This window comes from Sesamum indicum, linkage group LG7 (assembly GCF_026168435.1).
Source record: "Sesamum indicum cultivar Baizhima isolate 11 linkage group LG7, ASM2616843v1, whole genome shotgun sequence".
NCBI lineage: Eukaryota > Viridiplantae > Streptophyta > Magnoliopsida > Lamiales > Pedaliaceae > Sesamum > Sesamum indicum.
The window spans coordinates 1936116-1949064 of record NC_142663.1 but is presented as its reverse complement, the minus strand read 5'-3'; the positions used below and the strand labels follow the sequence as shown (position 1 = coordinate 1949064).

The 12949-nt window shown below is 36.4% G+C and overlaps 1 protein-coding gene across 1 annotated transcript; it reads right to left on the bottom strand.

Moving 5' to 3' along the window:
* Positions 1-1095: 1095 nt before the first annotated feature.
* LOC105165918 (uncharacterized) lies at positions 1096-2388 on the bottom strand. The gene has a single exon (XM_011085075.1). The coding sequence runs from the start codon at positions 2386-2388 to the stop codon at positions 1096-1098; it is 1293 nt and encodes a 430-aa protein (XP_011083377.1).
* Positions 2389-12949: the final 10561 nt, after the last annotated feature.

Genomic DNA, 12949 nt, shown 5'->3' with positions numbered 1-12949 from the left:
CCTACCGGCATATGATAGCGCCATATCCTCCCAACCAGCAATACGTTTATCGATTTTCACCAATAATGGTTGACAATCAGCATTAATTAATCTGGAGGATAGTAGAGGTAGACCTAAATACCTCAGTGGCAGGAGTCCCTCCTGGAATCCAAGTGTTTCCAGCATCTCCTCACGTAAACCTTGTGCTGACAGCGAAATAATAAGATAACTTTTCCGTACGTTCAATCGGAGGCCTGACCAGACGGCAAATCGATCCAGCCCTCTCTTAAGGACCCCAATAGAGTCCATATCAGCATGGCGGAATAACAAGTCATCAGCAAATCCCAGCTGAAAGATCCAAGCTGAATCACACTTCCAATGATAAGAAAAGAGTCCATCCTGGTCAATCATCTGTAGGTATCCCAAGTGTAACACCTCCATGACGAGGACAAAGAGGTACGACAATAGAGGATCACCCTGTCGAAGTCCTCTTGCACCCGAAAAGAATCCATGTGGCTTTCCATTCAATCCCACTGAGAAGGATGGTGTAGTGACACATTCCTCAATCCACCTGATGAATGTGGGTGGAAACCCAAAAAGTTCCAAAACTGCAACTAGGAAGTCCCATTCAACTGAGTGATACGCCTTTCTAATGTCAACTTTTAACGCGCATCTGGGAGGTAGGCATGACTGATTGTATCCCGAGAAAAGTTCCTGAGCTAGCATGATATTGTCTCCGATACTTTTGCCAGGAACGAATGCTGCTTGGCAGGGGCTAATGACTTTGTCCAATACCACACTCAATCTTTTAACAATAAGTTTGGCAATAATCTTGTAGAGGACATTGCAACAAGAAATAGGTCGAAAATCACCAATGGACATAGGGGAGTGTACCTTCGGGATAAGCGCCAATAATGTGGTATTGATTTATTTCAAGAGCCTCCCGGTATTGAAGAAATCCAACACCGCCCTCGTAACCTCGCCTCCCACAATCGGCCAGGCAGCTTTGAAGAAGCCTGACGAGTACCCATCAGGACCCGGTGCCTTATCCTCAGCAATATCGAATACTGCCTCTTTGACATGCGAGGGGGTGAATGGTGATAACAGAGAATTGGTTTAATCTTCAGTCACCAGATGTCTAGCCGACGGTCTAAGGTACTGAATATCAATCACGTCCCATCTTCTTTGTCCTCCCAAAAGGACACTGTAATAAGATACAAATTCATTGAAAACAGCCCCCTGCTCTGTGTGAGTGATCCCGTGCTCATCATTAATTTGCAAAATTCTCCTTGCTGCCCATCTCTGTGCAATCTTGCGAAAAAACACCCTAGAGCATTGATCACCATCTTTCATCCACTCCATTTTTGCTATATGATGTAACATGATTTGTTCGAGCTTCGCTGCTTTGGCCAAAACCATCCGACAACAGTGCTCCAAGTATAAGAATACTTCCTCCTGCCTGTTGGCACGAACCAGGTTTTGTGCCGCCTCAAGAAATCCCTTTGCCAACTGTACATTGTGCGATAAATCTCCCTTATTTCTCCTTTGTTCCCAAAAAATTGGTTTCAGTGCTTTAAGTTTCCGAGTTACCGCATACATCGGTACACGAACTACCTCATGTTTCCAAACATTCTGCACACTGGGAATAAATTTTGGTGAGCGGGTAAGATAATTGTCAAAACGAAACATACCTCCCAACTGCTGTTGTCTATCCCCACATAACACTAGTGGTGAGTGATCCGAGGTACGTGGGGTGAGGCTCAAATATGCGGATGTGGGGAACCGGGCAATCCATGTATCATTAATGAGCATCCTATCAAGTCGCTTCCATAGATTACGTGGATTTACACTACAATTGTGCCACGTGTACCATTCTCCTTGCATGGGTAGGGGTAACAAGCCGGCATTCTGGATACAATAATTGAATTCCTCCATTGCAGTCCGTATGTCACCAGAAGCTCCACAGACTTCACTGTGATCACGTACTGCATTAAAATCACCTCCGACTAGCCACGGAGTATCCACGCACTGGATGGCAATTGTACTAAGTGAATCCCAAAGTGAGCATATGTCCGCTAGCTCTGTAGCCCCATAAATGACAGTAATATCAACTGATTCCTGAAGAGCTCGGATAGTGACATGACAGTGTAAAAATTGTGTACTCAACTCAACCACAGTAACATCAAGAAAATTGTCATCCCAGCCAATCCAAATACGATTACCCATCAACGCATAATCCATAAACCATTTCCAGTGGGGTAATAAAAAAGACTGAATATGAGAGGCATTATTAACTCGTACTCTAGTTTCAAGGAGACCAATGAAATGTAACCTGAACTCAGCCACAAGATCCTTCATTGCAAGCTGATGGTCTCTCTTGTTTAGGCCACGCACATTCCAAATTGTCATATTCAACATAGATCAACATATTTGGGGCTGCTTGTCTTAAGACCCCTAGTAGTATCATCTGCATCTTCAAGCATCTGTAAGGCATCAAAAGAATTATAAATGACTAGCGCCTTACCCTTATCCTCACGTCTCTTTTCACGATGGGTGGGAGACGCATGTATGTCCGACCGTGGTGAAGTACCTTCCAACGACGGTAAAGAAGAACTCCGAGAAGGAACTACAAGTGCATCCCCCGACGTTTTAGCGTATTTGTCCTGCATTCGAGGTAACTGTGATCCTCCTGACGTGGGTACATAGACACACACTGGTTGTTTAATGGATTTGGTTGATTTACTCAACGAACAATCTTTAATAGAGTGGCCCAAGCTCATGCAACCCGTGCACTTCGAGGGAACCCATTCATATTCGACATCGACCTTGCAAGGCGTTTCCCCTCCTTCCTCGTCCGGGGTCGTGATGATGATGTGTTTTGGTAGGTTTGATGTGATATCAAGCATGACGCATACACGAGCGAAATCCAGCCTCGTGCATGCTCTCGTTATGGCATCCGGGTATAGAGGTTTACCCACTCCACTGGCCACTGTGCTAAGTCCCTCTTCTGTCCATAACTCCACTGGAAGGTGTTGTAGTTTAATCCAAACAGGAACCTGCATATGCTTTAGTTTTCTCAAAACCATTCCCGGCTTCCATTTTTGTAATAGTATTGACTGACCCTGGAAGAGCCACGGTCCCCCTTCAATGATATCTTCCATCGCAATAATTGTTTTGAACTGAAAAAAGAAGAACCCATTATTGGTAGCTGTAACCTCAACTAAATTCGACCAGACCGACATCGCAAACTCCTTCACATGATGGAAATATGGTCTTTTTCCAAGAAAGTATCCCACCGCCGTAGTCCTCCATCGTTTAGAACCATTGCGGATAATATCCAGTGTCGGCCGCACAATAACTTCCCCATTTTGCAAGGTAGGCGCAATAAATGTGAGGGTCTTGCGGGTGGAGTTGTTGAACGCTTGGGCAATTTTATCATTGACAGTCGCATCTGGACAAGTATGCAAAGGAATATTACCTATGAACAATCCCGTATGATTAGTACCCAAATTGTGGAATTTAGGGTTTTTTTGCAGCACATCAGTAGTGCCATCAGCCCTAGCAGTTACATTAGCAGTGACATCAGCCTAGCAGTTACATCAGCAGTGACATCAGCCTTAGCAATTACATCAGCAGTGACATCAACCCTAGTAGTTACAACAGCAGTGACATCAGCCCTAGCATCATTGGTGACATCAGCAGTGACATAAACCCTATTAGGTACATCATCAGTGACATCAGCATTGACCTCATATGCCACGTCAGCCTCTACCTCATCCACACATGGCGCCACATCATCCAAACACGCTACCACATCAGCGTCATTTTCTCCACATCTGTTCGCCGGCGAGATGGCCGGAAAACCGCTGTCAAGATGTCCAGCCCGTATGCCCTTCACTTCCGTCGCCGTCCGATTACCATAAACGGAGGAATAATCCGGCGAAGACATAGCAGCAATTTTCTTCGCGTGTTCTTCTGAAATTTCCGGCGGAATACTAACCATCACCCTCTCACCTGCTATTTCTCCGGGCAAACAGTCTTTCTTCGCAGGCCAGACGCATCTCACGGCTTTGCGAACAGGTACCGACGCCGTAACTAATTTTTTTGCAGCAAATCGTCCGAATTTCTTCTCCTAACGGGCTTTGAGATCATTGAGCGCAGCCTTGGATTTGCCATCTCCATCCAATATTATGTTGGCCAACAAGAGGAACTCATCGATGTTGAAGTAAATTGGCGGATTCGAAGAGTCACCATTGACAGCGCGTTTCAGTGCGCCGCCTTCAAACCCTAACTCCGAGCACCCTTCAAACGACGGCGAGATTGTATCTTTCCTCATTGGCACATCTCCTCCATCCCCAATAACGCCAAAATAATCACCAGTGATCGAATAACCACCAGTTTCCATCGTCTTTTCACCGTGCGACTTTTCGGTTCCCAAAAACCCTAGATCCAACGGCTCCATTGTTGCAGCTTGTACGGAGCTCATCCTTCCATCCTCCATCTCTGAAACATTGTCCACATCTTCAACAGACCGAAGACGTCCCTCTACCGACGAAGAACCGGCGTAAATCGCCATTGTTTTGGTGCGCTCTTCTTCCTCACGAGTTTCTTCATATTTTTCCATCGATTCTTCATATGGAGCAAATTTACCATAAAATTCTTGGGTCTAGACGAACGTTTGGGTCAAATTTCGTCGAATTCTAAGAACGTTCAAAATTTAGCTGTTTTACACGGTTTTATTCAAACAAGTTCGTTTCCTTTTTATACAAACTTGTAGTTATTATTAAGTTTAGCAAATTGACCACACAAATTATTGGGTCTAGACCAACGTTTGGGTCAAGTTTCATCGAATTCTGACAACGTTCAAAATTTAGGTGTTTTATGCGGTTTTATTGGAGCAAGTTTGTTTTCATTTTATACAAACTTGTAGTTATTATTATGCTTAGCAAATTTACCACACAAATTCATGGGTCTAGACCAACATTTGGATCAAGTTTCGTCGAATTCTGATAACGTTCAAAATTTAGATGTTTTGCATGGTTTTATTAGAACAATTTTGTTTCCCTTTTATACAAACTTGTAGTTATTATTAAGCTTAGCAAATTTACCACGCAAATTCTTGGGTGTAGATCAATGTTTGGGTCAACTTTCCTCGAATTCTGAAAACGTTCATAATTTAGCTGTTTTGCACGGTTTTATTAAAGCAAGTTCGTTTTCCTTTTATACAAACTTGTAGTTATTATTAAGTTTAGCAAATTTACCACAAAAATTCTTAGGTCTAGACCAACGTTTGGGTCAAGTTTCGTCGAATTCTGAGAACGTTCAAAATTTAGGTGTTTTACGCGGTTATATTAGAGCAAGTTTGTTTCCATTTTATACAAACTTGTAGTTATTATTATGCTTAGCAAATTTACCACAAAAATTCGTGGGTGTAGACCAGCATTTGAGTCAAGTTTCGTCGAATTCTGAGAACGTTCAAAATTTAGCTGTTTTGCTCGGTTTTATTAGAGCAATTTTGTTTCCCTTTTATACAAACTTGTAGTTATTATTAAGCTTAGCAAACTTACCACACAAATTCTTTGGTCTAGACCAACATTTGGGTTAACTTTCATCGAATTCTAAGAACGTTCAAAATTTAGCTGTTTTGCACAGTTTTATTAGAACAATTTTGTTTCCCTTTTATACAAACTTGTAGTTATTATTAAGCTTAGCAAATTTACGACACAAATTCTTGGGTGTAGACCAACGTTTGGGTCAAATTTCGTCGAATTCTAAAAACGTTCAAAATTTACTTGTTTTACACTGTTTTATTAAAGCAAGTTCGTTTCCCTTTTATACAAACTTGTAACTATTATTACGCTTAGCAAATTTACAATACAAATTCTTGGGTCTAGACGTTTGGGTCAAGTTTCGTCGAATTCTGAGAACGTTCAAAATTTAGCTGTTTTGCACGGTTTTATTAAAGCAAGTTCGTTTCCCTTTTATACAAACTTGTAATTATTATTTTTTTGGTAAAATGTAATTTTCATTAATAAATGTAAAAAAAAACTTGTAATTATTATTACGCTCAACAAATTTAGCACACAAATTCTTGGGTCTAGACCAACGTTTGGGTCAAGTTTCGTCGAATTCTGAGAACGTTCAAAATTTAGCTGTTTTACACGGTTTTATTAGAGCAAGTTCGTTTCCCTTTTATACAACTTTGTAGTTATTATTACGCTTAGCAAATTTACCACACAAATTCTTGGGTCTAGACCAATGTTTGGGTCAACCTTCGTCGAATTCTGAGAACGTTCAAAATTTAGTTGTTTTGCTCGGTTTTATTAGAGCAATTTTGTTTCCCTTTTATATAAACTTGTAGTTATTATTAAGCTTAGCAAATTTACCACACAAATTCTTGGGTGTAGACCAACGTTGGGTAAAGTTTTCTCGAATTCTGAAAGCGTTCATAATTTAACTGTTTTGCACGGTTTTATTAAAACTAGTTTGTTTCCCTTTTATACAAACTTGTAGTTATTATTAAGTTTAGCAAATTTTCCATACAAATTCTTGGGTCTAGACCAACGTTTGGTTCAACTGTCGTCGAATTCTGAGGATGTTCAAAATTTAGGTGTTTTACGCGGTATTATTAGAGCAGGTTTGTTTCCATTTTGTACAAACTTCTAATTATTATTATGCTTAGCAAATTTACCACACAAATTCATGGGTCTAGACTACGTTCGGGTCAAGTTTCGTCGAATTCTGATAACGTTCGAAATTTAGATGTTTTGCATGGTTTTATTAGAACAATTTTGTCCCCCTTTTATACAAACTTGTAGTTATTATTAAGCTTAGCAAATTTACCACACAAATTCTTGGGTGTAGACAGAGGTTTGGGTCAAAGTTCGTCGAATTCTAAGAACGTTCAAAATTTAGCTGTTTTGCACAGTTTTATTAGAACAATTTTGTTTCCCTTTTATACAAACTTGTAGTTATTATTAAATTTAGCAAATTTACGACACAAATTCTTGGGTGTAGACCAACGTAAGGGTCGAATTTCGTCGAATTCTAAGAACGTTCAAAATTTACTTGTTTTACACTGTTTTATTAAAGCAAGTTCGTTTCCCTTTTATACAAACTTGTAACTATTATTACGCTTAGCAAATTTACAATACAAATTCTTGGGTCTAGACGTTTGGGTCAAGTTTCATCGAATTCTGAGAACGTTCAAAATTTAGCTGTTTTGCACGGTTTTATTAAAGCAAGTTAGTTTCCCTTTTATACAAACTTGTAACTATTATTACGCTTAGCAAATTTACAATACAAATTCTTGGGTCTAGACGTTTGGGTCAAGTTTCGTCGAATTCTGAGTACGTTTAAAATTTAGCTGTTTTGCACGATTTTATTAAAGCAAGTTCGTTTCCCTTTTATATAAACTTGTAATTATTATTTTTTTGGTAAAATGTAATTTTCATTAATAAATGTAAAAAAAAAACTTGAAATTATTATTACGCTCAGCAAATTTAGCACACAAATTCTTGGGTCTAGACCAACGTTTGGGTCAAGTTTTGTCGAATTCTGAGAACGTTCAAAATTTAGCTGTTTTACACGGTTTTATTAGAGCAAGTTCGTTTCCCTTTTATACAAATTTGTAGTTATTATTACGCTTAGCAAATTTACCACACAAATTCTTGGGTCTAGACCAATGTTTGGGTCAACCTTCGTCGAATTCTGAGAACGTTTGGGTCTAGACCAACGTTTGGGTTAAGTTTCATCGAATTCTAAGAACGTTCAAAATTTAGCTGTTTTGCACAGTTTTATTAGAACAATTTTGTTTCCCATTTATACAAACTTGTAGTTATTATTAAGTTTAGCAAATTTACCACATAAATTCTTGGGCCTAGACGAACGTTTGGGTCAAATTTCGTCGAATTCTAAGAACGTTCAAAATTTAGCTGTTTTACAATGTTTTATTAAAGCAAGTTCGTTTTCCTTTTATACAAACTTGTAGTTATTATTAAGTTTAGCAAATTTACCACACAAATTTTTAGGTCTAGAGCAACGTTTGGGTCATATTTCGTCGAATTCTGAGAACGTTCAAAATTTAGGTGTTTTACACGATTTTATTAGAGCAAGTTTGTTTCCATTTTATACAAATTTGTAGTTATTATTTTGCTTAGCAAATTTACCACACAAATTCATGGGTCTAGACCAGCATTTGGGTCAAGTTTCGTCGAATTCTGATAACGTTCAAAATTTAGATGTTTTGCATTGTTTTATTAGAACAATTTTGTTTCTCTTTTATACAAACTTGTAGTTATTATTAAGCTTAGCAAATTTACCACACAAATTCTTGGGTGTAGACCAACGTTGGGTAAAGTTTTCTCGAATTCTGAAAGCGTTCATAATTTAGCTGTTTTGCACGGTTTTATTAAAACTAGTTTGTTTCCCTTTTATACAAACTTGTAGTTATTATTAAGTTTAGCAAATTTTCCACACAAATTCTTGGGTCTAGACCAACGTTTGGGTCAAGTGTCATCGAATTCTGAGGATGTTCAAAATTTAGGTGTTTTACGCGGTATTATTAGAGCAGGTTTGTTTCCATTTTGTACAAACTTCTAATTATTATTATGCTTAGCAAATTTACCACACAAATTCATGGGTCTAGACTAACGTTTTGGTCAAGTTTCATCGAATTCTGATAACGTTCAAAATTTAGATGTTTTGCATGGTTTTATTAGAACAATTTTGTCTCCCTTTTATACAAACTTGTAGTTATTATTAAGCTTAGCAAATTTACCACACAAATTCTTGGGTATAGACCGAGTTTTGGGTCAAATTTCGTCGAATTCTAAGAACGTTCAAAATTTAGTTGTTTTCCACAGTTTTATTAGAACAATTTTGTTTCCCTTTTATACAAACTTGTAGTTATTATTAAGCTTAGCAAATTTACGACACAAATTCTTGGGTGTAGACCAACGTAAGGGTCGAATTTCATCGAATTCTAAGAACGTTCAAAATTTACTTGTTTTACACTGTTTTATTAAAGCAAGTTCGTTTCCCTTTTATACAAACTTGTAACTATTATTACGCTTAGCAAATTTACAATACAAATTCTTGGGTCTAGACGTTTGGGTCAAGTTTCATCGAATTTTGATAACGTTCAAAATTTAGCTGTTTTGCACGGTTTTATTAAAGCAAGTTCATTTCCCTTTTATACAAACTTGTAATTATTATTTTTTTGGTAAAATGTAATTTTCATTAATAAATGTAAAAAAAAAACTTGTAATTATTATTACGCTCAGCAAATTTAGCACACGAATTCTTGGGTCTAGACCAACGTTTGGGTCAAGTTTCGTCGAATTCTAAGAACGTTCAAAATTTATCTGTTTTACACGGTTTTAATAGAGCAAGTTCGTTTTCCTTTTATACAAATTTGTAGTTATTATTACGCTTAACAAATTTACCACACAAATTCTTGGGTCTAGACCAATGTTTGGGTCAACCTTCGTCGAATTCTGAGAACGTTCAAAATTTAGCTGTTTTGCTCGGTTTTATTAGAGCAATTTTGTTTCCCTTTTATATAAACATGTAGTTATTATTAAGCTTAGCAAACCTACCACACAAATTCTTTGGTCTAGACCAACGTTTGGGTCGAGTTTCGTCTAATTCTTAGAACGTTCAAAATTTAGGTGTTTTGCGCGGTTTTATTAGAGCATGTTTGTTTTCCTTTTATATAAACTTGTAGTTATTATTACGTTTAGCAAATTTACCACACAAATTCTTGTGTCTTAACCACTGTTTGGGTCATGTTTCGTCGAATTCTGAGAACGTTCAAAATTTAGCTGTTTTGCACAGTTTTATTAGAACAATTTTGTTTCCCATTTATACAAACTTGTAGTTATTATTAAGTTTAGCAAATTTACCACATAAATTCTTGGGTCTAGACGAACGTTTGGGTCAAATTTCGTCGAATTCTAAGAACGTTCAAAATTTAGCTGTTTTACATTGTTTTATTAAAGCAAGTTCGTTTTCCTTTTATACAAACTTGTAGTTATTATTAAGTTTAGCAAATTTACCACACAAATTCTTAGGTCTAGAGCAACGTTTGGGTCATATTTCGTCGAATTCTGAGAACGTTCAAAATTTAGGTGTTTTACACGATTTTATTAGAGCAAGTTTGTTTCCATTTTATACAAATTTGTAGTTATTATTTTGCTTAGCAAATTTACCACACAAATTCATGGGTCTAGACCAGCATTTGGGTCAAGTTTCGTCGAATTCTGATAACGTTCAAAATTTAGATGTTTTGCATTGTTTTATTAGAACAATTTTGTTTCTCTTTTATACAAACTTGTAGTTATTATTAAGCTTAGCAAATTTACCACACAAATTCTTGGGTGTAGACCAACGTTGGGTAAAGTTTTCTCGAATTCTGAAAGCGTTCATAATTTAACTGTTTTGCACGGTTTTATTAAAACTAGTTTGTTTCCCTTTTATACAAACTTGTAGTTATTATTAAGTTTAGCAAATTTTCCATACAAATTCTTGGGTCTAGACCAACGTTTGGTTCAACTGTCGTCGAATTCTGAGGATGTTCAAAATTTAGGTGTTTTACGCGGTATTATTAGAGCAGGTTTGTTTCCATTTTGTACAAACTTCTAATTATTATTATGCTTAGCAAATTTACCACACAAATTCATGGGTCTAGACTACGTTCGGGTCAAGTTTCGTCGAATTCTGATAACGTTCGAAATTTAGATGTTTTGCATGGTTTTATTAGAACAATTTTGTCTCCCTTTTATACAAACTTGTAGTTATTATTAAGCTTAGCAAATTTACCACACAAATTCTTGGGTGTAGACAGAGGTTTGGGTCAATGTTCGTCGAATTCTAAGAACGTTCAAAATTTAGCTGTTTTGCACAGTTTTATTAGAACAATTTTGTTTCCCTTTTATACAAACTTGTAGTTATTATTAGATTTAGCAAATTTACGACACAAATTCTTGGGTGTAGACCAACGTAAGGGTCGAATTTCGTCGAATTCTAAGAACGTTCAAAATTTACTTGTTTTACACTGTTTTATTAAAGCAAGTTCGTTTCCCTTTTATACAAACTTGTAACTATTATTACGCTTAGCAAATTTACAATACAAATTCTTGGGTCTAGACGTTTGGGTCAAGTTTCATCGAATTCTGAGAACGTTCAAAATTTAGCTGTTTTCCACGGTTTTATTAAAGCAAGTTAGTTTCCCTTTTATACAAACTTGTAACTATTATTACGCTTAGCAAATTTACAATACAAATTCTTGGGTCTAGACGTTTGGGTCAAGTTTCGTCGAATTCTGATTACGTTTAAAATTTAGCTGTTTTGCACGATTTTATTAAAGCAAGTTCGTTTCCCTTTTATATAAACTTGTAATTATTATTTTTTTGGTAAAATGTAATTTTCATTAATAAATGTAAAAAAAAAACTTGTAATTATTATTACGCTCAGCAAATTTAGCACACAAATTCTTGGGTCTAGACCAACGTTTGGGTCAAGTTTTGTCGAATTCTGAGAACGTTCAAAATTTAGCTGTTTTACACGGTTTTATTAGAGCAAGTTCGTTTCCCTTTTATACAAATTTGTAGTTATTATTACGCTTAGCAAATTTACCACACAAATTCTTGGGTCTAGACCAATGTTTGGGTCAACCTTCGTCGAATTCTGAGAACGTTTGGGTCTAGACCAACGTTTGGGTTAAGTTTCATCGAATTCTAAAAACGTTCAAAATTTAGCTGTTTTGCACAGTTTTATTAGAACAATTTTGTTTCCCATTTATACAAACTTGTAGTTATTATTAAGTTTAGCAAATTTACCACATAAATTCTTGGGTCTAGACGAACGTTTGGGTCAAATTTCGTCGAATTCTAAGAACGTTCAAAATTTAGCTGTTTTACATTGTTTTATTAAAGCAAGTTCGTTTTCCTTTTATACAAACTTGTAGTTATTATTAAGTTTAGCAAATTTACCACACAAATTCTTAGGTCTAGAGCAACGTTTGGGTCATATTTCGTCGAATTCTGAGAACGTTCAAAATTTAGGTGTTTTACACGATTTTATTAGAGCAAGTTTGTTTCCATTTTATACAAATTTGTAGTTATTATTTTGCTTAGCAAATTTACCACACAAATTCATGGGTCTAGACCAGCATTTGGGTCAAGTTTCGTCGAATTCTGATAACGTTCAAAATTTAGATGTTTTGCATTGTTTTATTAGAACAATTTTGTTTCTCTTTTATACAAACTTGTAGTTATTATTAAGCTTAGCAAATTTACCACACAAATTCTTGGGTGTAGACCAACGTTGGGTAAAGTTTTCTCGAATTCTGAAAGCGTTCATAATTTAACTGTTTTGCACGGTTTTATTAAAACTAGTTTGTTTCCCTTTTATACAAACTTGTAGTTATTATTAAGTTTAGCAAATTTTCCATACAAATTCTTGGGTCTAGACCAACGTTTGGTTCAACTGTCGTCGAATTCTGAGGATGTTCAAAATTTAGGTGTTTTACGCGGTATTATTAGAGCAGGTTTGTTTCCATTTTGTACAAACTTCTAATTATTATTATGCTTAGCAAATTTACCACACAAATTCATGGGTCTAGACTAACGTTTGGGTCAAGTTTCATCGAATTCTGATAACGTTCAAAATTTAGATGTTTTGCATGGTTTTATTAGAACAATTTTGTCTCCCTTTTATACAAACTTGTAGTTATTATTAAGCTTAGCAAATTTACCACACAAATTCTTGGGTGTAGACCGAGTTTTGGGTCAAATTTCGTCGAATTCTAAGAACGTTTGAAAATTTTGTTGTTTTGCACAGTTTTATTAGAACAATTTTGTTTCCCTTTTATACAAACTTGTAGTTATTATTAAGCTTAGCAAATTTACGACACAAATTCTTGGGTGTAGACCAACGTAAGGGTCGAATTTCATCGAATTCTAAGAAC

Excerpts from the sequence above, each read along its gene's own strand:
- LOC105165918 (XM_011085075.1), bottom strand. The coding sequence starts at position 2,388 with ATGACAATTTGGAATGTGCGTGGCCTAAACAAGAGAGACCATCAGCTT.